Source organism: Eublepharis macularius, chromosome 3 (assembly GCF_028583425.1).
Source record: "Eublepharis macularius isolate TG4126 chromosome 3, MPM_Emac_v1.0, whole genome shotgun sequence".
In the NCBI taxonomy this organism is placed as follows: Eukaryota; Metazoa; Chordata; class Lepidosauria; order Squamata; family Eublepharidae; genus Eublepharis; species Eublepharis macularius.
Window position 1 is genome coordinate 152,193,937 of NC_072792.1, and position 26,381 is coordinate 152,220,317.

The 26,381-nt window shown below is 43.6% G+C and overlaps 1 protein-coding gene across 1 annotated transcript; it reads right to left on the minus strand.

Annotated features, from left to right (window-relative positions):
• On the minus strand, window positions 1-25,485 carry KL (klotho). Its single transcript, XM_054974439.1, has 5 exons — window positions 24,766-25,485; window positions 14,512-15,022; window positions 7,774-8,039; window positions 2,594-3,710; window positions 1-671 (listed from the first exon to the last, which is right to left on the minus strand). Exons 1-5 carry the CDS (start codon window positions 25,483-25,485, stop codon window positions 334-336), a joined length of 2,952 nt encoding a protein of 983 aa, XP_054830414.1. The 3' UTR covers window positions 1-333.
• Between the last annotated feature and the right edge of the window lie 896 nt (window positions 25,486-26,381).

Below are 26,381 nucleotides of genomic sequence, written 5' to 3' on the forward strand. Positions count from 1 at the left end.
AACTCTGTTCCACTGCGTTCCAGCTGAAAAAAAGCCCTGCTCCATTCTAAGCCCATTAAAATCAATAGATTAACACTGCAGTAACTCTGCACTGGATTGCACTAGATTACTTAACTTGGGTTGGGTGGGTACAGCTATACTACAAACCAAAAATGCTAACTCAGAGAAGAGTTGAGCAAGCTACATGACACAATCCATACTCATTTTTAGTGCTCTACAGCATGAGGCAACATAAATAGCTTTACACTAATGAAACCATGGTATACTGAGTTACTTCCAGTTCTCCAGGTAATCTAAGTGAGAGTGAAACAAGGGACACGCAAAAGATCAGTGCTATGTGTGTCTTTTGTCAACCTTCCTGGAGTAGTTAATTATCATAAATACAGTAACAACAAAAGCAAAACATATAAAAGATATAAATGCAAGAAAAGATCTTCTGGGTTGGAAAGCACGGTAGGCTGTGTCAAGAGCAGTTTCTTCTGGACAAACCAGTTCTGGGGTTCCTGGGCCTGGAAAGCCACTACTGTCAATTATCTTGCTGTAAAGCTTCATGGAAGGTCTTGGCTCATATTGGTTGCCAACATAATGATAAAGGCCATATTTTGGATCAGTTCTATCAATGAAACAATAGAAAAAATATCCTTGGATGTTGATGTTATCCAAAGTGTAGGCTGCAAGACAGAACAAACAAACAAACAAACAAAGGTCAGGGAGTGAGAGAAATCAGCATTGTGTTTTAAAAAGCAGTCCTGAAAACCACTGTTTGCTGCTTAAATCTTAGGCCTGTGTTCCTTCACACTGACAATGGAGATTCCTCTAAAAACTGACACTGTTGCCCAAAAAACGTATTCATTGACCAAATTCTTGTGGGACTAAGGCCATACAAGGTGCGCCCTTCTGTGGTGCTATAACGCCATGAGACAAGGACAAAAAAGTGGCAAACTACAGGGAAAGAGGCAAAAACCAAAAGGAGTCATGTGACACCTTCAGGACGAACCAATTTATTACAGCATTTTGTGAGCTAGGGCCTGCCTCAGGCTCTTAAAGCAAATCCTTAGTTAACAAATATATATTATACATAGATGTATTATACACACACACATACAGAGGGAAAAATTTTGAACAGTGGAGGTTAAAAACCATGAAATGTAAGAAAGAGAGTCTACGGCATTTTTATGCACAACTCAAAAAAATGTATAAGTACAGAGGCCATTCGCAACTGTCACCAGACTTTGAGTAACTGCCAATCTGAATAGCAACTTTTGAATTTACAGGTGACTTAAAGTCAGATCCATGGCATTGGGACATCAAAGCCATATAACTTGTTTGGGGAGTCTGATTTTGCCTTATGTTCTAGAACTACCTGCCTTGGGGCCTGTGAGCTCTTCCATTGTCAATGTGTGCATTTGTAAATAAACAGTTTTTCTAAAATACTTTACGATTTTTCAGTGTTCTCTCCCATCAGAATGAAACAGATCCTGTAAAGAGGCCAGACTCAAAAGTTACATTTTGAGGTGATTTCCCTTGTATAAAGCCTTAATAATTTTTTCCCTTGGGGTGATCTCCCTTGTAATAAAGCCTTAATATTTTTTTTCCTTGGGGCGGGAGGTCTTCAGTGGTTAACAAAAGGAAAACATTGCAAAGAGCTCTGGGTCCATGGAACATGACATCCCTAGTGCTGCTTTGGCTACATGTCCCTTTGCTCTTGTGAACAGCAAGAGGTGAAAGAAGAACAGTAAGGAAGATGGCAAGTCCCAGTGACAACAGCAATAATAATAAGCAACATTTTGCTAGGACCCAAAGCTGAGAGAAAAGAGGAATCAAGTGGGAACACACCAAGAGAAACTGCTGTTGAGGAGGGGAAGGAAGATACACTTGTGGTGGTCAAAAAAAATCACAAGACTGGATGAGAAGAGTTCACTAGGCCCAAAAATAATACCCTGTATGCTTCTTCCAGTTTTAAATGTTGCTTCAGGTGCCCCAGTTGAGCCATAGTCTAGTCCTAGAAGGACACAGAAGCTTCTAAGCTACAGCTGCAGTTAGGGGTGCCAGACCCCTGGTGGGGGCGGGGGATCCCCCGCCCTCGCCCCCCACACCCTGCACCCACTTACCTAGCCAGTGGGGGGCGCACACCCTCTATGCGTGCTCCCCTGCAGAGCTGTGCGCGCCCGTGGATCAGGCCTGTTTTGAGGCACTGTGGAGCACCTCAAAATGGGCCCGTTTTGGCCCACAGTAGGCCCGTTTTGAGGCGCTGCGGAGCGCAGGAGTGCTCCTGCACTCCGCAGTGCCTCAAAACGGGCCTGATCCGCGGAGCGTGGGCACGTTGGGGGCGGCGGCAGCGTGATGACATCACTTCCTGGAAGTGACGTCATCGCGCTTTGTGCACCACACCCCCTATCAAAAAGGAGGTAAGAGCCAGCCCCCAATCCCCCACTGGGAGATTGAGGGGGCCTGGCAACCCTAGCTGCAGTCTTTATGAAAGCTGGATTTTCCATCTGAAAACCAGTAACCATTGTCTATCAAGCATACCAGTTCAGAAAACACATTATAAAACTTGGATCCTGAGGAACATCAGCTTTTTTAGGGCCCTTACCTTTTAAAGCTTCATTGATATAATTCTGTATGTAATAAATTCTCAGCTTGTCCTCAGCTGTATTCGGCTTGTCGTCAACCCCGTTGGCTATGATGTAAATTGGTACATCGCCGTATTTCATTTTTACCCACTGGAGGAGCTTGCGCAACCCCCAAGGTACCACTCTACTTCCACTGGGCGATTCCAGCCAGGTGATGTCATTTAGCATTTGGACCTTGAGTCTTTGGTCATATTTCTCTGGGTCTTCGTTTTCTGAGTCCACAAGTACTGTGGTGTAGTGACTTAAGGCAAAAAAGTCAAACGAACCATGTATTAGCTTTTTTTCCTCCTCTGAGAAATAAGGTAAGTAGAAATCCCACACGTCTCTGCTGTTTCTTTGATAATGCCACTGTCTCATCACATCTGGATAGTCACCCTTTCCAAAGATGGGCTCAGCCAACCAACCAAAGTCAAATTCCAAAACTCGGCTGGCAGCAATTTTGTCATCTTCAGAAAAGGGACAGGCAGGCTCTGCCCAGTCAGCTTGTAAAGCAATTGATATTTTGCCCTTCTGAGTCTTCCTGAATTCTTTATCATAAATGTGCCAGGCTTTGGCATGACCTTTCAGTAGATTGTGTGCTGCAGTGAACGTCAGATTCTTTGTGTAAGGTTCATTAATTGTGATCCAAAATTTGACATGCTGGCCAAGTTTTTTAAAACAGAGTCTTGCATACTCCTCAAAGGAACATACAGTCAAAGGGTTCTCCCACCCGCCATGCTTGGATAGAGAAACAGGAAGTCCTTGATTCTCACCCATAGGCTTCCACAAAGCAACCACAGGAGTTATATTAACTCTAAGCAGTTCACTGACAAAACACTGATAATAAAACAGGAGTGTGTGGTTAACATAAGACAGGTTACCTGAAGGGAGAATCAAAGACCATTTCAATGAAAAATAGAAGTGTGAGATGTGCATTTCTCTAAGCAAAGAAATCTGAAGTCTGATAGCAGCAAGATCAGCACAGTGACGCTTGCGTTTGGGGGCATCAACTCCCTCCACTTTAATGAGAGCCTTGGTTCGATGGACATCCCAAACATAAACACTGGGGTCAAGAAACTGGGATGGAGTGGTATCTATCTGGAGAAGAAAAAAAGAACAGGTGCAATTTGTCACAAAGGAGAAAACTCATAAGCAGGCAAGCTGAAATAATTAACTGGATTTCACAGGAACCTGGCTATTGCTTGCTGATATTATCTCAGTGCATTATTCAACATTTCATATTTCCATACTTCTATTGCATATTTTAGGGCAATTTGGGTCATATATTGTATTAATATCTGCTGCCAAAAAAAATTCTCTTGTTTGGGTTGCATATTTATCCCATATTTATGAGAGCTGCTCTTTCTCTTTCGAGCTACATAGTACAAGGGAAGCCATAACTGTTTGATGAGAAGAAATAAATGCGGTTATGTCACATAATCTTCTTCAAATTATGTCAAGAAGTGATCTGTTGTTACGCTGACCTTACAGCTGTTTATGATTTAACTGATTATCAATTATGGCTAGAGATATTATTGGCATTGAAGGATTTTCTTGAAAAAAGAGTACCTTTTCCCCATAAAATACATAGGAAAAAAGTTGGAATAACAGCACAGATCTAGCTATTATTCTGATTTCTTTGTCAAAAAACTAATATCAACTCTGTAATTCAGTACAGAATGTGTAAGAGCATTTGGAGATGCATTGCCTAACTGTATATACTGCATCTATTTTAAATGTGTGTTAGTATTAGTATTAAGACTATTCTGAAGCATCCTGCAATGACAAAGAAAAACTCCCCACCCCCCACCCCAGAAACTTTGGGAGGAAATCGTATTGAACACCCAGCTTGATGAGGAGTTTGGAGGAGTCAAAAACTTCCTATTTTTTTAGATCTTTCATTGGTCCTAATAAAAGAAATTATAAAAATTATAAAAGGAAATATAAGAGAGCTTTTAAAAAATTCTCTCTGTATTGTGACAAGAACTGGTAGATATCATACATGACACTAAAGTAGCCCCACTTTCTACTTAACAACCCCATCTGGAAAAAGAAATTATGGTACCCAATATGGTAAAATGGGGGGAGGGGGTTTGAAGGGGAAAAATACTGGTGGAGGCAGCACACTAGTTTCCACTTCTCCAAAGCCAGGGACAAGGACCAGTCAGTAAAAAAGAAAAACAATTTTAATATGAACTCTCAGACCCCTCTAAGTAAACTTTAACCCTTCACAAATAGCATTTTAAAAAATAAACAGGGTTTACTTAACAAAGAAGGGTAGGGAATCAAAGTACAGAAATTTACTACATTTATACTATGCCTGTCTCTACAATGGAAACCCCAAACAGCTTACATTATTCTCTTCTTTTTTATCTTCACAACAGCCCTTTGAGGTAGGTTAAAGAGCATGTGATTGTCTCTAGGACACCCAGCAAGCTTCCATGGCAGAGTGGGAATTTGAATCTGGGTTTCCCAAATCCTAATCTGAAACTCTAACCACTACACCAAACTGGCTTTCATGGGGTGGCTGCTGTTGACCAAAAGCCAGCAACCAGGCCTAGGTGAGTCATGTAAGCCACATGGTATCACGTTGCACAGTGGCTGCTGCAAGGCCTGGAGATCTGAAATTATTTACAAGTGATCTCCAGATCTCCAATGACAGAGATCAGTTCCCATGGAGAAAATGGCTGCTTTGGAGGGTGGACTGTGAGGCATTATACCCCCAGAACTCCCCTTCCCACCCCAAACTTCTACCCCCAGGCTCCCCCCCCCCCCACACACACACACACACAAATTTCCAAGAATTTCCAAACTTGGAGTCGGCAACACTGACCTCTGCCTTTACCCGACAGAAACCAAGCCCAGAATGCTGGCAAAACTGTCCTGGTTACCCAGCAGTGGCCACTGGGGGTACTGTCAGATTTGGCTGGGTTGACAGTTAGATACATTGATTATTACTGGTTATTTTCCCAAGTTGTCATTCACTTTATTAACATTATATGGATGAAACATGCATTTCAAAATTCCTTCATGAGACTGTCATGTGAACCAGTCCTTCTGGGCTCTGTGGAATTCTAACAGAACTTCTAGTAATCAGTTGCTGTTTCTTCTAGAGAGTTCAGTGTTGTGCTCATAGGGGACAGTAATAAAAAGCATCATGTCACAGGGAAATAGCTTTTCTGGAAAAGTATCCCTCATAGAGTAGTAAAGCACACATTTCTACAAATGCTGTGGGAATGCTGTCAGAAATGTTTTTCCACCATGATGCATCCACAAATCATGCAACCTAAGCCCTGCAGCACAAAATGTTTAACAGTCCTTATGAAGCAAAAGTGCAAAGCTTGAAAATGATTTTAAAACTCTTACACTAACTGGATCAGTAACTTTGCTGGTGTTACGGGTTTCAACCGTGGGAAGGACTAGCCCCATTTCCCATCTCAATCTATCAGAAGCCAAAAGTGTAATGGCTACAGAACTTTCTTGGCTATCAAATATGGCAACAGATAAAGATGACACCACCCCATAAGTTTTAAGTATTGCCTTTAAAAAAAAACAGTGTTCCAGTCCCAAACAGCTGTCTTTTGGCAAATTAACAGAAAAAGGTCTATCCTGGGTGCAGTCTGAAAACTTAAAATTTAAAAAGGTACATCTTCATTACAATAATAAAAACAACAACAACATTTGATTTATATACTGCCCTTCAGGACAACTTAATGGCCACTCAGAGTGGTTTACAAAGTATGTTATTATTATCCCAAAAATTATCAACCCTGTGAGGTGGGTGGGGCTGAGAGAGCTCTGGAAGAGCTGTGGCTGACCCAAGGTCACCCACCTGGCTTCAAGTGGAGGAGTAGAGACTCAAACCCAGTTCTTCAGATTAGAGGCCTTAACTACTACACCAAACTGGCTCTCAAGTACAATATAGTTGGGGGGGGGGTATAATTATATAACAGATCTCTGAATGGATGTTTTTAACAGTAGCAACTGGGGTGGGGAACTGATTCAGACAGAGGTTATGGCACTGCCAGATCAATCTTTCTTCCATACACTAATTTTCCGACATTAATCAGTGCCCTGTAGCTGGAATTCCCCTCTTGGGGAAATTGTGGCCTGTCTGTTTCACCCTGTGGGGGAAACAACTCCAGGGTAGCAACTAAGGTTGAGAAAATGGCATGTGACAAAGGGTTAAAAAGCCCTCCCCAATGACACAGCCATTGTGGGGCCCCACATCTACTATTTACCATTACCATGCTATTTACCAGTGTAGTGCAGTAGAGTGTTACACTAGGATTTAGAAGACCCAGGTTCAAAACCACACTCTGCCACAAAAGCTTGCTGGGTGAGCTGAGGCCAGTCAAACACACTCAGCCTAACCTACCTCACAGGGTTCTTGTAGGATTAAACAGAGGAATGGATAAGTACATTGGGGAGAAAAGCAGGGTGTAAGAGAAGTAAATAAAATATAATAAAACCATTAAAAAGCTGTGGGAGACCTACTTACAAATCCTCTAACATCTCACCTAGTTTGAAACTCAGTCTTCAACCCCATAGAACTAAATTAACCTGGCTATGGATCTTTTACAGGTGAACAGATCAGCTCTCAGCCCAAGTCTTGGGTTGTTGTACATTCAGACCCTCTTACACACAGTAAGCAACAAAGTAATTGTTCATATTTATCATTTACATGCACTGTACTTTACAGAACAACATAAGCCAAAGGAATGATCCCTGCCTCAAGATGCTTATATATACATGTCAACTGTGAGGGATAAAACAAAGGGAAGAAAGGAAATAAAGAGGCAAGGGGTAACCACCAATAGTGAGAGTGCAGAAATTGGAGACACAATGATCAGTAAATGTGTATCATGTAATCTTCCCCCAGACAGAATATGGGTTGCTTTTATAATTTATCAGTATGAATGATAACATATTCAAGTTATGCAGTATTGTATTTTTAGTTCATCAGCTACTTTCTGCCCAGAAAAATGTACACATCCAAAGACTGCCATTTTGTTATTTGACCATTGTACAATGGCAGAATGAGTTTAAAGGACAATGTGTTGCCTGAAGAAACACCCAATTAAGCTGTTACAAAATAATGTTTGATAATCTCATTTCACTGGAAATGAAGAGGAAGATTGGATTCTGTCATTTGACTTACATGAAGATTATTTTCAGTAATTCCCCACGCAAAATTACAAGGGAAAATCCCTTCTATTGGCTGGTTTTCTGGTAATGGAAGGAAACCATTTTTTCCTATCACCTCTTGGTAGAAAAGTGCTGAAGACTTTGGTATCAATTCTTTCTCACGGCTTTGAAAGTCAACATAAAACAAACCCCTTCGAACGTTGCCTCTGACCCATTCAAAGCCATCCATGAGTGACCACACTGTGTATCCAATGACAGGGACTTTATCATATCTGATAGCTGAGGGGAAAAAAATAAAAAAAATCAAATTATCTCATATTCTCATGCAGAATGCACTGCAAACATCCGAAGAGTTGTATATGTAGTCCATGAAAAGTACAACTGAGCATTTCACAATGGTTTTCAAACTGTGATGCCCTAAGAAGAGCTGGTTATCACTATTAGAAATGGGCACAAACGGGAAAAAAAACCCCGAACAAGCTGTTCGTTGTTCGTTGCCATCCACGAACAACGAACAAGGAACAGTAACGAACATGACCCGGTTCACAAACATGTTTGTTGTTAGTTATTCATGGCCCTTTAAAGATCCCTTTAAACTATCAGCTGGCAGGTGGCAGGAGGGATTCCCCACTGCCGCCTGCCAGCTGATAGTTTAAAGGGCCCTTTCCTGCCACATGCAAGGGGCGGGGCCCTTTAAACACCCCACAAACTAACCTTCCCAATGTCCAATACCCTCCAAATTTGCAAGGGACGTAGTCCTCACTGTCACCCGAAGACCCCACAAGTTTCTGAGAGATTGCACCCCGGGAAAGGCATGATTCATGGGTTCCCCCTTTGCCGTCATTTTCTCTTAACAGTGGCAAAAATGGGAATGCCTGTTGAAAGGCAGCTACTTTGAGGGGTTACAAACTGACCTTCCCAGTGTCCAATACCCACCAAATTTGCAGGGGACATAGTCCTCACTGTTCTCCAAAGACCCCCCCTCAAGTTTCAGAGAGATTGCACCCCGGGAAAGGCATAATGCATGGCTCTCCCCCTTTGTTGTCATTTTCTCTTCACAGTGGCAAAAACAGGACTGCCTGTTGGAAGGCTGCTACTTTGAGGGGTTACAAAATGACCTTCCCAATGTCTAATACCTACCAAATTTGCAGGGGACGTAGTCCTCAGTGTCCTCCAAAGGACCCCCCCCCAAAGTTTCAGAGAGATTGCACCCTGGGAAAGGCATGATCCATAGCCCCCCCTTTGCTGTAATTTTCTCTTTACAGTGGCAAAAATGGGACTCTCTGCTGGAAGTACTTTGAAGGGTTAAAGTCAGAAGGAAAGCCAGAAGGAGTTTAGACAGAGTTCAGTCTCTGCCTCTGTTGCCAGGGGAATTGATTGAAAAGCGCCAGACTGTCTGGCTTGAACGGCTGACTGACGAAGGCAACAAACAAGGCTTGCAACGACCACTTGTTCGTGTAGAATGGGGCCTCACAAAAGGCTTGTTCACGAACAGACGAACAGGCTGTTCGTGGGGGTTTTTCATTTGTAATGCTGTTTGCACCCATGTCTAATCACCATGGGTAGTGCACTGTCATAGAAGGAACAGTTCATTTATACCACTCCAAGTTGCAATTCAACAACAACAAAGAGGCTGTGTGCCACCCTGTTTTGGAGGGGAGCATGATTTTGCTTCCACTGAGTTCCTAAAGTCCCTTTCCTTTTGGGAGCAAGACAGAAGTGCTAGTCTTCCTGCCTCTATCTGCCCTGAAGTCCATTCTTAAATCACCATCATTCTTAGATTATGTGACTCTGAATTCTACAGTGCTCCAGCAAGGTTTGTATTCAAGGACAGTCTGATGACATGGTTATGTACCAGCATCTCCTTTCCATGTCATTTGTCTCTTGAATACTTATTGGAGTCATGTTGACATCCCCCACGTGCATTTTTTCTTTATCTGCCTCCTTTTCACAATCTAAAAAACTGCAAAAAACAAATTAATTCTACTACTTAAGGCTGACTTCAAATTGTAACAAAAGTGTACATAACATTTTCTTTTGAATTCTGTTTTTGTTATAAGCATATATAATACACAGTTACCTGGTAATGAGTGACACTTGCATTTGAGCCTCAACTCTCCCCTCTTCCACAAACACAAATAAGCAAGGCACTCAGTAAGCATTAGAACATGAACCCAAGAAATAATTTCTACTCCACTCTTCCAAATGTGTAGAAATCAGAGCGGATATTATCAGACTGCACATGGAAAAAAAAATTATAGCAAATCCACCACGAAAAACCATAGTCAGCACAGATAGTACCACATTATAGAGCTGCCTGTTGCTGGGTTGACAATGTAGAAGGAACACAATTCATACTGCAGCCATGAGATCAGGGCCCGTTAGCCACAGATCTCCCCATCCTCTGAGTTAGCAGTCACTGCAACTAGCTACTCCTTCAGTAGAGAAGCCAGGAGAAAATGTGATATGAAATAGTGATGGTATGATGGACCTTGAAAAGGAGGTTATTTATTTACACCCCAGCTTTCTCCCAATGGGGATGCAAAGCCGTTTACAACAGCCTTCTCCCTTCCTCCATTTTATATTCACAACAACAACCCTGTGAGGTAGTTTAGGCTTGACAGTGGCTGGCCCAAGGCCACCCCACAAACTACCATGGCAGGATGGAGATTCAAACCCGTGTCCCTAGTACAACACTCTAACTGCTACACCATGTTGGCTCCCACAATGCCATTTCTGCTTATCTTTCCAGCAATGCTGTTTACCAGACAGCTCTGATTCTCTAGCTTTTTTCTATGGAAAATCATTGAGACTTTTGAAGGGCAATGATTAAATATTTTCTCTTAAAGATATCTCTTAAGTCTTTTCACTACAACTTTAATTACTACTTTTTCCTTCGTTTCTTTTTGCATGCCTATGTGAGGGCACTCACATAGACCTAATTCCTATACAATTATGGATGTCGAGCAAATTCTAGCTATGCCTAGGGTTGTCAACACCAGTTTGAGAAATTACTTGAGACTTGGAGATGGAGCCTGGAAGGGTAGGCTCCTCAGAAGGGGATAATGCCATAGAATCCTCCCTCCAAAGCAGCCATTTTCTCCAGGGAAACTGATCTCTGTAATCTGGGGATCAGTTGTAATTCTGGGAGATCACGACGAGGCACCACTTCAGTTGGCAACACTAGCTGTGCCTCTAGACAGATGGCTCCATAGGGTCACTCTTTTCTCAACTACTGTTTCAGCTTTGGAATTTTGGCCTAGTTTAGCTTGGGGGCTGATAAATGGAATAACATGAGGAACCTGAGCTCACCCCACCCACAACCACCATGTTCCTAGTAATGGAATTCTCTGGAAAGAGGGTCTGAACTCAGAGGCTCCATTGTAGCAGTTCTCCTCATCTGGGTTGAAAGACCAGAGAGATGAGATCTTGGAGGGATATCTGAATGTGCCCAGGGCCTAGGGTTCCCAAGTGCCTGCCGGTGGTGGGCAAACTCCCAGGGATTTGCCCCCTTGTCCGCTGACTGCCCAGCAATTGGCAGGAGGGGGCAAACTCCTGGAGCTTGTCTGCCACAAGCAAGCACCTCAAGAGTGCACGCCATGTGTATGCTCCCACCCATCGTGCTGGCTGCAGGAGTAACCCCACGCTCAATTTGGAGCCAATTTAGGCCCCCCCAACCAGCCGAATCTGAGCCATGTGGAGCGCAGGAGTGCTCCTGCAGCTGGCACGACGACATCACTTACAGAAATGCCATCATTGCGTACCTGGCATGGTGACGTCACTTCTGGAAGAAGTGCACACACAAGTTTCAAAGCTGAGCAGCGAAAGGTAAGTGCCAGCTCCCAACCCTCTCACCAGCAGGATAGAGGGACCTGGCAACCCTACCTGGGCCTAAACTTATTGCCTTGTTTCCATCTGGCTCACCCCTCCCTAACCCTGCAAGCAGATGTGGCAGCAGCACGTTAGGCAGTGTGATTCTACTTGGCAGTGAACCAGAGGGTGGCAGCAGAAATAACAGAGCTTAGAAGCCCTGGGGAAAGTAGCAGTGAGTTCCTATGTGAGACGATGGGAACATGCTTGTCTTGTGGAATGTGTTTTTTTTCTATCTTGTGGGCCTCTTTGAATACATATCTTTGTGGCCCACATGGTCTGTCTCTTTCAACATCTGTGTGTGAGTATTTGAGTGTGCCTCTTCCGAACATATCTCTTACGCTTTTTTTGTTTTGCATGCCTCTTTGTGTGCCTGTCTCTTAAGCCTGTCTCATAAGCCCCTTTCTTGAGCTCTTGTGAGCATGTATCAGTTCTGTTTGTCATGTATTAAGTCCAAAATGGGGAAGGAATTGTTTGAAGATAATAATAACAATAACAATAACAACAACTTTGCTTATATACTGCTCTTCTAGACAGATTAGTGCCCCACTCAGAGTGGTAAACAAAGTCAATGTTATCATTATCCCCACAATACAGCTCGGGAGCTGGGGCTGAGGAGTGGCTTCCCCAAGGCCACCTACTAAGCTCATGGCAGTAGTAGGATTCTAACCAACAGAGTGCTGGCCATTTTCCCACGCATCCCAGGAGATCACACAAATTCATGGCATGAAGCATCTTCCTAGCACAATCTCCTGGCATGATCCCCTTTAATGGCCCAATGACATCAGAAAAAGCGGCATTAAATAGGATCGTGCCATGAAAGCGCACTAGGAAGACGCTTTTATGCTGTGAGTTTTGCGCAATCTTCTGGGCGCACGGCCGTGTGAAAATGGTCCAGCAGAGTGCTGACTCGCAACCCAACCACTTAAGCACTACGATACAGCAGCATAGCAGAAGGCCTAGTAATCCAATTGCATACTGACATGCAATACCTTTGCAATCAATTTCTATAAAAGCGCCTACTTACTTTTATATCTTGCTCTTAACATACATGTCTGATGTAAAATAAGATAATGATGTGAGCTCAAGGATTCTACGGCAAAGATGTATTGGTCGGCTTAGGCGAAAACCTCTCAATTTTCCCCATCTGTGAAAGGGGTAGCAGTTTCTAAGTATGTACTATATATGGTTAAATTCCTAGCAATACGTGACAATCTTTAGCCTGTGGCTTGGCTATCCTTGTTAAGCTACCAGTTCTATATACACTTTTTATTAGTTACTGCTTTCTGCTTATGGCACATAGTTGAAAGAATATTGGCTCTGAACCTCATCAGTCAGGCTCCATTTGAGATTGCTCACCAGCCCTGCCGCTGCTCCTGTATCCTGGGCAGTTTAAATATGTTCCACTCTTATAGAGATACCAGGGTTGCCTGGTTTTACCACAGAGTTTCCAGCAATTCCTAGAAGTACCCATTGTCACTTCTGGGTTGTACTTGGAACTGATATACCAGAACAGAGGCTGGCAGCACTTTTATTTTAATTTTTCTCCTGCTGCCACTCAGAGCAGCGGCAGGAAACAACTGCAATCGGCAGGAAGCATCCCACAACAGCAAGCGGCCTTCCGACCCCCATACATAATCCAATTGTATACTGACATGCAGTTCCTCAGCAATCAATTAAATATATAAAAAGGCGCATACTTACTTTTATTTCTTGCTTCTAAGATACATGTCTGACGTAAAATACACTGCTTGAAACCCTTCTATTTTTAACAGGGATACCTAACTCAATAAAAGCATGCGATTACACTGCCTCGTGACGCCAATTATTTTATATTGCCAGCGCAACTATTACTACTTTAATTCAGAATAACAATGTCCACTCTAACTGGCAAGCAATAAATACCAACAACAATCTTCAACCCATGCAAGCTAAGCTAATAAAGAAGAAGAACAGGCCACTGAGTTGCAACTATCTCCTGGCAAACCCATCCATGGCACATTCCAGGCAAGAGACAACCAGAGGTTGTTTGCGCCATTGCCTTCCTCTGCACTGTAATCCTAAATTCTTCCTTGGTGGGCTCCCATCCAAGTATTCACCATGGACAACCCTCTTGGGTTAAGATGAGCTATCTGGGCTGCTAGAGCTAATAAAAACCTTACTTATCTACGTTCCAACAGAATGGTTTTAGAAAAAAGAATTACCACTGGCATGAGACAAAATAATTTTTTAAAAGTTGCTTTGCTATTTTAAAAAGGAAAGTTTCATTCTACTTCTCAAAGTATGAGTCTCTTTTCATATTGGGAATATATATAATTGTAACACTATTTTGCAAATTTGCTGTGAAAGAAAAGTAAGGCTTTAGTAACAGGTTTCCATTTCTTTATTACTGGAAAATGAATTCTTGCAGCCTCACAGGGAAGCCAGCAAGGCCACTTCCAGAAAGTAAAGTCCCTATACACACACATAAACTGGGGGGGGGGGGCTGAGTATATATTATCTGACAAATATTTACTCAGCTATCTGAAGCATTAAAGCTAATCACAGGCTATCTTCTTCCAGAAGCGATTCATTGCAAACCACATAAGCCATGTACACACATACCTCCAAGTTATATCCTAGCAAATGGCTAGTTTTTTGTTAGCACCAAAGAAAGCTGCTTTAGATCAACAAAACATTATCCACGCTTGTTAGAAAGCAGTTGGCAGTCCCAGAGGTAAGTAAATCAGTTCCTTTGGAACTCATTCTGCAATGAACACCTAGTGTGCTTAAATACACACTAAGGTTAGCTCCTGCAGAATATATGTACTGAACACAAGGAGAAAATTTCCCTTAACAGTTGTGTCAGAAAAATGGAAACAATATTACCAGCAATCCCTACCTTTTAAAGTTTCCATAATGAATCTTTTGAGATAATATACATACTTGCTGTCATCTGTCTTTGTGTGACCTGAAATAAACCAGCTGTTCTCCACAATGAAGACCTGGGGTTTGTTATATTCCTTGCTTATCCAGTAAAGGAGAGGCCTCAAGTTGAGTGATTCCTGCTGCTGGAACTTCATGGCAAAATCCACAAGATAGAAACTCAGTGTTGCTCCGAAGGAAAGAGCAAAGAAATCAGCTGTTCCCCTAACAAACTTTTTCTCTGCTTCGGTAAATTCTGGCAGCACCGAGGACAGATTATCCTTCATGCTCTGAGGGTAGTCTCCATCAATAAACACAGGCTTAGCAAACCAGCCCAGTACAAAGTCCAGAGACTTTTGACATGACATTATATCTTCTCCAGTCATCTTTTGAGGTTCTATCCAGTGAGAACTTAGGGCGATGGATACTTGACCTCGTTGAGTTGCTCGGAAATGATTGTTGTAAAGGTGCCAGACTTTGGCATGAGCCTATGGGAAAAGAAGAACTGTTTTATTTCACTGTGTTTTGTTTCATATTTATTTACAACTTACATTCCACCAATGGTCCTCCTGGCTTTAAAAAAAAAGGTTATCTTAACTTCTATTCCATTCTATACGTAGGTCTCAGGACATTTAAAAATAAAACACAGTAATACCTGGTGGCATTTGCTTTCATGCTGCCCTGACAGATTTTGTGGCGCCGTTCAAAAACTGAAATGTTTCATATTTGTCCCTGAATGTTTCATTTGATTGAAACCTGATTTTAAAATATATATTATGGATAGGGCTGTGAAAAGTTCAACAACATTCCTCAAATGTAAGCTAAAATATATGTAAATAATAGATTTAAATATATATGATTGCTTGTACACTCCTTCCTTATCCCTTTCCAAGTTTCCTTCTCCTGTCTGTTCTTCTTTGCCATGTTGCTTACTATTATCTTTCCTTTCACATTCTTTCCTTCCCCTTTCTCTGTCCTTCTTTCTTTCTTGAGTCCCTCTGCCCCTGACCCACACTCCTTTCCCACCAAGGTGTGAGGTGCATAAAGGAAATAACAAGATGGAGAGGTTGCAGTGGTAGCAACAGATGAGGGGGGGGACTAAGCTCCATGTGCTTCCTTCAAAGTCTAAGCAGTAGCCATGGCTTAAATGTAAGTGGTCACACTTGCTCTCACAATATTAAGGAGGCTTAAGAATACAGCAATATCATAAGTCCCTCTCCTTGTGTTTAACACACAGACAAGCTGCCTGGCTAGACAGGAGATGGAAAAGTACTGGAATGTGAGAAGTGAAGTAAGGCTAACTTATTCCCACACCCCGGAGTTCGTGCATAACCATAGAACAATGGAGGTCTCCAGAAGTACTTGAATGAATCCATTCACACTCCCTGCCAATTCTGCCCTTTACCCACTCTCCTATTGTAGCCTCACCCATACAGCCATCGTGGGTCATCAAATAATCTTTTTACACCTATAGTTCCTCCCAGGAAGACCTAATCAAACCTTCCTGGTTCATCGACCCATCTTGGAAACAGTTTACCAGACTTATTGTCTCACCCCAGAGACAGTTTCCCAATCCTGTGTCCTACACTGGGAACAACCATTAAGGCATTGTTTTAGGTCAGAGACTCTTAGTCCTGCCTCAGTGCATGTTTCACAGTATATCTGTCTGTCCTGCCATGTGTTCAGTGTGTGTGTGTTCTGGACCTTCCACACACCCTCAGATGGCATGTCTGAGCCCTTCTCCCTCTTGCCATGAAGTACTGGTCACTGAAGCTGCTCTTCCTCAGACATTCTCAGTCTTCTGGATCTGGTAACTATAAACCCAACTCTGCAACTCTCTCCAACTTTCCTCCCTGTTTTTTTCTAGTCAGCTCTGTGTGCATGCTGTGTGTTTTGTGTGCAATTGATCTGTAGTATTTTAAATAAAAAACCCTTTTTGATTGAACATCTGCCTGATTATCGAAAGGGTTCTCTCTCACCCCAGGAAACTCCCACAAAAATCCAAGCTCAATTATACTCTCAGTCTCTCTCCCCAAAGACTAGCAAGTGGCAAGCAAGAGCTCTGTCCCACTCCACTGCTCGCTGAAAGTGAAACCCAGCCTGGGAACCCACGGCTATTTATAAGCACAGGTCCCATTGAGCAACGCAGGAGGTCTGTGTTTGGCCGTCAGAGCTGCCTATCAGGGTTTGCAGGGATGAAATTGGAGTGCCCATGGCTACAGAATACCCCATTCCCCTTCCCTCCCCTGGGTGTCTTCTCCCGACTTGTAACCGCTTTGCAGCTCCGTGGTTGGAAGGAAGACCTGCCGATCAAGGTAAGCTGGGCTTCCATTCAGGTTTCCAGGGTGACAGAAGGAGCGCAGACAGAGTTCAGGCATTTCCCTGGCTCCGTTGCCAGGGGAATTGATTGCTGGCGCCTGACTGTCTGCCTTCCTGAACCACAGCCAAATGCACCGAACCAGGCCTCTCCCGAACGCTGGTTCGTTGGCCGTGGACAATCACGAACCGCCGGATCGCGATCGCACGATCGCCAATTTCGTGGGTTTTTGAAGTTCGTAATGCAGTTCGTGCCCATCTCTACTCAGGACACAAAATGGACTGCTGTGCTCTTGCCCTACACTTAGTAATTCCCTGGTGCCCTTAACAGAATTTTGAAGTATCACTTTCATGAAGCTGTGGTAAGAAAGACTGGCAGACATTTTTAAAGTTATCCTTCATCAGAAGGCCTTCCTTTACTAAACTTACTCCGTCTTCTAAAATATTAAATATATCATACAATAGCGCTATTGGGTTCACTAGAAAATCCTGCCATGCTAGGCATTCTTTAATTTTCTGTAGCAAGTCCATATATGTGCCATCCAGTCACAACTGACTTACAATGATGACCCCAGCAAGAAGCTTTCAAGGCAGGTGAGAAGCAAAGGTGATTTGCCATTGCCTTCCTTATTTGTTTATTTATAGTCAGCCTTTCTCACTGAGACTCATGGTTGATTACACAGGAATCTGAAAACAAGCATAAGTCCAATACAGAAATGAAACATTCTCTTTGCAGCGTCTTCCTTGGTGGTACCTCATCCAAGTACTAATCCTGTTTAGGGGAAGATACAAAGATGGCCCCTCCTTCCTCCCCTGGAGCTAGTGCTGAAGCTCAGGGAGAAGTAATTTTTCTGCTGAAAAAAATGGGGGCTCAGCTGGAAAATGATAGGACGTTTTAGAGGTCTTTCATTCATAGGGTTGCCATAGGTCAGAGGTGACTTGACGGCACATAACACACACTGGAAAAACAATCTGAGCAACTAAAACAACTTTCTACTACTGATAAGGCAATTGATACATTGATTCAACAACTTTGGGAGTTGACTGAGGCTACCAAATGCAAAAAGGTTATCTCCAAATTGAAAATCTTAATGCTGATGTAGCTTTTTTTTTTTTTTTTACAAGAATCTCATATAATGCCAAATGGTAAAAACAAGCTGTGTAGAGACTAGGTTGGAGAGGTATATGTTACAGATACATCTACTCAATCTAAAGATATGGCTGTATGAATACATAAACATGTCACTTTTCAGGTCCACAAAGTAACAAAACACCCAAAGGGTTGCTTTATTATATTGGTAGTGAAAAGCTTTGATGCTATTGTGGTTATGATTAATGTATATGGTCCAAATGTGGATTCTCCAAATACATTTCATCAATGTTTCAGTAACTGGCAATATTTACAACTGCAACATTTGTTGGTGTCCAAATAAGGTCCAGCAGCTTTGAGTGCTTCAGAATCTCCCCCTCTTTTGGATATTCTTATTGAATCAATACAAAAACTGACATCTACAAGATTTGTATATAAATATTTGAGGGTGGTTAATAAATATGTTGCCCTGACCTGAATAGCCCAGGTGATCCTGATCTTGTCAGACCTCAGAAGCTAAGCAGTGTTGGCCTTGGTTAGTAAATGGATGGGAGACATCCAACAAAGATGCCTGGCAGGGTTGCAGAGGCAGGCAATGGCAAACCGCCTCTGTTAGTCTCTTGCCATGAAAACCCTGCCAGGCATCACCATAAGTCAGCTATGATTTGAGGACACTCTCCACCACCAATAAATATGATACTCAGAACCTTACAGATGAATGAAATAAAGATCTGGAATGTCCAATTTTGCTAAAGCACTGGGATAAGGCCTTAAGACATATCCCTGTTGCTACTATGGATCTTAAGTTAAGACTTAATCAGCAAAAAATTGCATTTAGGGTATACTGGACACCACAGCATCTTTTTGCTAAAGGTTTAAGCACAGTGTCTAACTGTTGGCAGTATAATTCACAAAATGCATCTCTTAAGCATATGCTTTCGTCATGTTTAGTCATTCAGCCCTTTTGGGAGGAAGTTATTAGTCATATTAATTTTGTGTTAGAAAACTCATTTCTTTTTGAAAATGTTACTACATTGTTAAACTACTTGCCTGTCTCTTGGAATCTAACAAATGGTTAACAAAAATGGATCCTCCATGCCCTTACATTTGCTAAGAGACTTATACTTCAACATTGGAAAGACATAAAGCCCACCTCCTGTAGATCACTGGATTGAAGACCTTATAAATTTATCAACATTAGAAGGCAACTGCGCATGGACTTATTTTTAGGTATTTGGAAATCTTTTATAGAAACCCATGTCTAGATTTGCCAATAGTGTTTTTGTAGCCAGCACTATCAAAAAGAGTCCAGTAGCACCTTTAAGACTAACCAATTTTATTTTAGCATAAGCTTTCGAGAATCAAGTTCTCTTCGTCAGATGCCTGATACAGAGCCAGCACTGTTTTCTTTTTTTTCTCTCCTGTTTACTTTTTACTATCCCATGCTGCCTTCCCTCTCACCAATTTCATATAACAAAGGTTTTAATAGAAAAAAATATATTTAAAATATATTTTACAGACATTATATTTTAAAATTAAATTTCTCTGACTATTAAAGTTTCCAATAACTAAGTCTTAGCCAGAAAATGTTTCTGTAATTTCTTAATGCACAAAACTTGTGACCATTCATTACACAATACAGGACACACTACACTGTTTAATCTGTATTCACTTTATCATTGTCCATTCTTGAAAAGCTACAAGAAACAGAATACGGGTAATTAACCTAATTAGAAATGCAATGCATTATTTGTAAGAATATAGTGTACAAATTACAAGAGTAGACAACATTTTTATAGCAACGAAACACAGTCTTAAAGACATAACAAATGAAACTGACAATAGAGAGGAAAAAAGACAGTGTTACAAATAATACAACTACATTCCTTCCTCAAAAAGTATGATCTGGCCTCAGTGATCCAACCAGATTACATCCCAGTTAGATTACTGTAGGGGCTATGTATGTAGGGGCTGCCCTTGGAAGCCCTGGAACCTTCAGTTGGTCTACAATGCAGCAGCCAGGCTATTGTCAGGAGTGGGATACAGGAATACAAGAATGATCCTGGTACTGAGAAATGTGCACAATTGTTACTGGGAACAATTCAAAGTTCTTACCTTTAATGCCCTAAATGGCTTAGGATCAGCGTGCATGAAGGACTGCCTCCTCCATTGTTGTCCAGCCCATTACCCAAGATATTCCTCATAAGCCCCGCTCACCATGCTCTGCCTGCAGAGGTCAGGTTGGTGATGACCAGAGATAAGGCTTTTTTCATTGATGTGACCTCACCTGTGGAAAGTCCGTCCCCTTGAAGCTCACCTAGTACCATCTCACCTGTGGAATGTCCTTCCCCCTTGAAGCTCACCTAGTACCATCTCACCTGTGGAATGCCCTTCCCCTTGAACCTCACCTAGTGCCTACAATACTTTACTTTAGGGTCCAGGCAAAACGTTTTTGTTTATCCAGGCTCTTTCGTAAGAATTTTTAACATTGTTTTATAGTCTACTTAAGACTCATTTGAAGCTACTTCATGTTTTACGCTCTGCTATATTTTGGAATGTTTAGAGACTTTTGAGGTATTATGTTTTATTTTGTAATCTACTTTGAGCAAGCTTCCTGGCCAAGTGGCATAGAATATATTCTCCTCTGTTTAAAAATGTTATGGTAGATGGTATGCATTTTCCGTTCTTACCCCCAAACCAACACAGAATCATTCCAAACAACTTACAGTTTTAACCACTAAGAATGTAAGACGTGCCACTATGAATCTGTCTAATCTCCTTTTAAAGCCATCAATGCTACAGGTACTGGCAGCAAATTCTGCAATTTAATTACTTATTGAGTATTTCCATTTTGTTATGGGGTGACCTAAGATTTAACATTATTGAAGAAAATAAAACTCTATCCATTTTCTTCATCACATAGATCTTAGCCCCTATAATATAAGCCCCTATAATGTCATCCTTAGTCACCTTTTTTCTAAACTGAAAAGTCCCATCCTCTTCAGTCTAAGATGCTCTAACCCCTTAATCATTTTGGTTGCTTTCTTTCAACCTAACTAAGCCAACAACTCAAAAACAAATTTTATCATGAAGTATATAAGCAAGGTACCAAAAAAATAAGTCTGTTGAAATTCAGACTTTGGTAATGAATACAACACCATTAACTTGTTTTCATGTAACTTGATCTTGTCTGATACTTGTTCTGATAATAAATAACTTATCTGGAAAAAAGGTGAGTTCAAAATCCAAATAAACGTACACATGGCTACACAAAATATGTACGGAGCACAATCATGTCTGCATAAAAGGTATATGTAAAAACAGATTTTTTTTTTTTAATATTGAGGGAAATCACTTTAGCTAGTTACCTACACATCGGTATTTTTTAATTTGTTGAAACAGTGCAATTATACAAATGCAAAAATACTGTCAAAAATGGCCACACATGATAGCTAGTTAAGATAATTACACTGTAATTCATTAATATCTGCATGAGCTTCGAAGAGCTAGTTCAAAATAAAAAGAGCTAATTTAAATTAAACAAATTGTATTATTATTGAAATTAACGTATTGTTTCATGGTTCTCTTTTCCAAAAATTAGGGGGGGGGATTAAAATTACATTGACCTTTTCAAGGTATGTCCTGATTTGGATAACCCAGAAGAGGCTGACCTTGTCAGATCTCAGAAGCTAAGCAAGGTTGGCCTTGGTTAGTAATTAAATGGGAGACCTCCAATGAAGACCAGAGTTGCAGAGGCAGACAACAGCAAGCCACCTCTATTAGTCTCTTGCCATGAAAACCCCACCAGGGGTTGTCATAAGACAACTATGACTTGAGGGCAGGATTTCATTTCATTTTCAAGGTATGTTTCCTTTGGATGGGACAGCACTGGAGAACGAATAGATTCACTCAGGCCTTTCCACACAGCTTGCCTGAGGTAGATAGATTAATCTCTCACTCAAATATATACAGACTGCCCCAGGTGCACACACAGTCTGCCTGACTTAGATTTAGGCTCTCAGGCTTCCACACGGCTTGCCAGATTTAGTCAGAATCCTTTCTCTGAGAACCACAGACTCTCTCAGGAACACACAGTTTCATTGAGCTTGGCATAATAAATACTTTCTCTCAGAAACATAGAGACAGTTCAGGCTCCACACAGGTTGCCTGACTCAACACCTATGGCTGGCATGATGTTGTCACTTCCCAGAAGTGACATCACCATGCCTCTCTGAGAGCACATGCACATGAAACTTCACCCAGTAAGTCCCAGGTCCTCCATGTCCTATCAGGAGGGTATAGGGACCTGTGAAACCTAGTCTCATTACATTTCCCCAACTCAACTCACATCTCGTATCTGACCTGGACTCACTTTCAAAACAGCTGGGAGGGGGCAAATCAGCTTCAGGGGACGGCCACTTTCTAGAGACATGGAGAACTGGCAGCAGGACGCCCCTACTACTACCACCACCACCACCACTTTTTACAGTTAAAAGTGAAACTGGATGGAAGAGAGAGAAGGCTGAAGCTCTCCCTGTTATCGCACCATGTTCTGGCTGATTTGGGGGCTCTCAGGATGCCAAACTTTAAGTGGGGGCTGGAGATGTCCTAGAATTACAACCAATCTCCAGACTACAGCTACCACTTTCTCTGGAGAAAATGGCTTGCCTTGGAGAGTGGATTCTATGGCATTATATGTCACTGAGGCCCCACCCATCACAGGCTCCACCCCCAAATCTCCAAGAATTTCTTAACCTGAAGGTGGCAACCCTAGTCCCACCAACTATTTTGAAGGTGAGTCAGACTTGATACATGAGTCAGGTTAGGGAAATCTCCAACACGACTTGCATTTCATATCTCTTGTAATGAGACCCTCGGTCCCATATTATAGTTTAAGGTACCATGTGACTTCCTTGGTGTCTACTGTGTAAGCACTCAAAAAACTGCAGTTTTTGTTAATACATACTTTTAAAAATTATTATACTTGTTCTTAGCCAAAAGGCCAATAAAGAATATTCTTTTACAAATTATTATTAGCATATCCAAGAGTGGGATGTGCTAGGCAGCTGCTGTAATTTGAGCAACTCCATCCTGGCTCCAAACCCAGCCAGTCTGTGATCAGGAAGTACCACACATGCCACACAAAGAGTTTGGTCAATGATGTTCCACCCCAAGGACACTCACAACCCACCCTACTGCGCCACAAATGAGGGGCTGCTGCAGGAACAGCCCTTCATCATATGATGCCTCAGCACGCTCACCAATTTACTGCATCTATCATGAGCAACCTGCCATATTTTTGCCATCCATAGTTATGGCCTAGCCAGTCCAAAGACCAAAGCCTAGTTGTCCCATTCCTCCTATGACAATATAAGGCAGGCAAAAAAAAATGCCATCATAGGGGACTAAAGAAATCCTGCTTGGCCCTGAAGTGACCAGCCAGTACCACTGCCCTGGGGGGCACATAGCAAATGCTTGCATGGGGAAGGCAGGAAGCCCCTTTTATGGCTCCCCCATAGTCATCCCCTGTGGGCTGAGCTGTTAATACATTCCTAAGGGCTAACTGCTGTTATGTTTTATCCAGATACAGAAGGAAATGGAAATAAGAATAAGACTGGGAAAACATTCAGTAAAAAATAAATTACAATGTGTGTGAGAGTGAGAGATGTGGCCGCTAGAAGTCTCTGATGAAGAGAGAGCTGTGGTTTTCGAAAGCTTATGCCTCCATAAAGTTGGTTAGTCTTAAAGGTGCTACTGGACTTTTTACTTTTTTGTAACTACAAACTAACACAGCTAACTCCCCTGGATCTATCATCCTGAATGTTCACCTTCTAATGATACAGACACTCATAAAATTCTGATTTTGTAGCATTCGGTGAGACAAGGTATTTTATCCTCACCTTTCACCTTCACTGGTTGAGTATTTTTATTGGAAAGGAAGATAAATCCCCTGAAATCAATGCTTCTAAATCCTCTGAAATCAATGAGCATAAAAGGATGTAACTCTGCTTAGGAACGTGATGTAAATCCTTCCATTCAGGTACCCAAAATCAATCTAGCTCAAATTTACGTGCCAGCTGTGCATCCCTAAACAATTAAGCCACATCATCCAAGAAATCTACACCGGGATCATCCCAATTATAATTTGCCACAAGCAAAATCCAGAGGTAAGCAAGGTGCATCTTGCCAGAGGTGCCCGCAAGGCAAAGAACAAACAAGTCGGGAAAGGACAAGCAAAGACACCGTCCTACGCATGCCATCAGACCTACCAGATCAACAGTTTTAAAGGTATTTAAAAGATTTAGTACAGGGATGTCGTTTTTTACAGTAACTGAGATGCTTACAAATAATGCCACGTTTTGCCTATGCAGATTCACCTCAGCCTACTGAGGCAATAGCTGTAGTTCGTGTTCATGCCTCCTTTCTCACTGACAGATGCATTGGAGGGACTCTAAAGGTGACAGAGTGCAGGGACAGACCAGCATGAGAAGGAGGGAAACTTTCTGAAGTTACAGCAAGCCATTCCCCAGACAAGGCGGTGGGAGAGGGAAACGGCCCTGGGCACATACTTAGCGCGACGGTTGGCATGGCAGTAAATTCTTTTTGGTAAGGCAACGGGGGTTGGCAACGCTCTTTACAACGTCACGCTTTGATTCCTGACCACTCTTCACGTGCACGCTTTCCCGTAGCAAAGTTATGCGCCCGAGATGCAACCATGACTGGCGCTAACAAAGCCCCGGTCCAGGCGCCAAGAACACCACCGGGGCGGCTCGCCGGGGTCCACCCCCCCCACCTGCCCCCCGTCCCGCACCGCGCCCTCCTTACCTTGAGGAGGTTGTGGGCCGCCCTGTAGCCCGCCTCTCGCCCGCCCCGGACGCCGGGGGGCAGCCGGCCGGTGGCGTAGCCGTGCCAAGCCACGACGTACGGGTTGTCGATGGTGAGCCAGTAGCGCACGTGGGCGCCGAAGTGCCTGAAGCAGAGCTCGGCGTAGTCCCGGAAGCGCTCCACCAGCGCCGGGCTCTGCCAGCCGCCGAGGGCGTCCTGCAGGCGCTGGGGCAGGTCCCAGTGGTAGAGGGTGACCACCGGCTCCACGCCGCGGGCGCGCAGGCCGGCCAGGAGGCGCGCGTAATAGCGCACAGCCGCCGCGTTGGCGGGCGCCGTGCCGTTGGGCAGCAGGCGCGCCCAGGCCAGCGAGAAGCGGTAGTGGGAGACGCCCAGCAGCTGCAGCCCGTCCAGGTCGCGCTGGAGGCGGTTGTAGCTGTCGGCGCCCGGCCCGCCGGACCCTCCGCCGCCGCGCGCCCAGACGTCCCACACCGAGGGCCCCTTGCCATCCTGCCGCCAGGCGCCCTCCACCTGGTACGCCGCGCTGCCGGCCCCCCACAGGAAGCCCTCGGGGAAGGCGTCGTAGAGGAAGAGCTGGTCTTGCGGGTAGGGCAGGTCGGCGAAGCGCGCCCAGGCGCCCGCTCCCTCGCCCGGCGCCCCGAGCAGCGGGCGGCACAGCAGCGGCAGGACCAGGACCAGGAGCAGCGCCGGGGTGGGGGCCATGCCGGGGGCCGCGGGGAGGCTGAGGCGGCGAGGGACGAGTGGCTGGCTCCTGCCCGCCGCCCGGGGACCTTTATCTCGCGCCTCGCCACCCTGCGGGGCTATTAATGATTAGCCAGGGCGAGTCCCCCCCTCCCGCAAGCGAAGGAGGAGGGAGGTCGGCCGGGTTCCTCGGGGCGACGAGCGGAACGGCGGAGGGGGAGCTGCAACTCCTCGCACCTTTTCCTCGGGGCAGAAAAGGCGGCTACACCTGGTCTCCAACGGCAGGTGCTGGAAGGGAAGGAAGGGCGCTTTGCCGCCTCTGGCCCTAACCAGGCTTGGTTTCAGGTGGGTCGCCTGTTGGGCTGGAGTAGAAGAGCGAGATTCTGGTCCAGGTAGTACGTTGGAGACCAACTAGATTTCCGGGGCACGAGCTTTCCAGAGTCAAAGCGCCCTTTGTCAGATACATCTGACGAAAGGAGCCTTGACTCTGGAAAGCTTGTGCCGGAAAATCTAGACCAGAATCTTGCTCTTTAACCAGACTTGTCGCTCTTCTTAGCTAGCTAAGCCCTAGCTGCTGCAACTGCCTTTCTTTGGGGTAGAATTTGTTTTCAGTGCTCAGTCACCAAACTTCTACACTTACCTAGAAGCATCCCCTTCAAACTTTGGTGAACTTTCTCAGTATTTGTATTCAAGATCAGTAACATGGTGCTGGTCATCAGTCTTCTGTTATTTTGTCGACCTGTGCAACTCACAGTCTTAGACTAGGTGAGCTGCTGGTCTGATCCAGCAGCGCTCTTCTTATCTAGTTAATGTAATAAAAAGGATTTGGGGGAGCTCTTTTCTTGCATGCTTAGCAAAGAGTCTGACCTGAAGGAATGGTTGGAACCAGAGAATCATCCTTCATTAGAAAGGATTAA

Bases quoted from the DNA above. Each gene is read 5' to 3' on its own strand.
- KL (XM_054974439.1), bottom strand. From the start codon at position 25,485: ATGGCCCCCACCCCGGCGCTGCTCCTGGTCCTGGTCCTGCCGCTGCTG. The intron at 8,040-14,511 runs GTAGGGATTGCT...TTTTCCCCTCAG, and splicing joins CATTATGGAAACTTTAAAAG to CTATCAGATATGATAAAGTC. The intron at 3,711-7,773 runs GTAAGTCAAATG...TTTCTTCTCCAG, and splicing joins TTACTGAAAATAATCTTCAT to ATAGATACCACTCCATCCCA.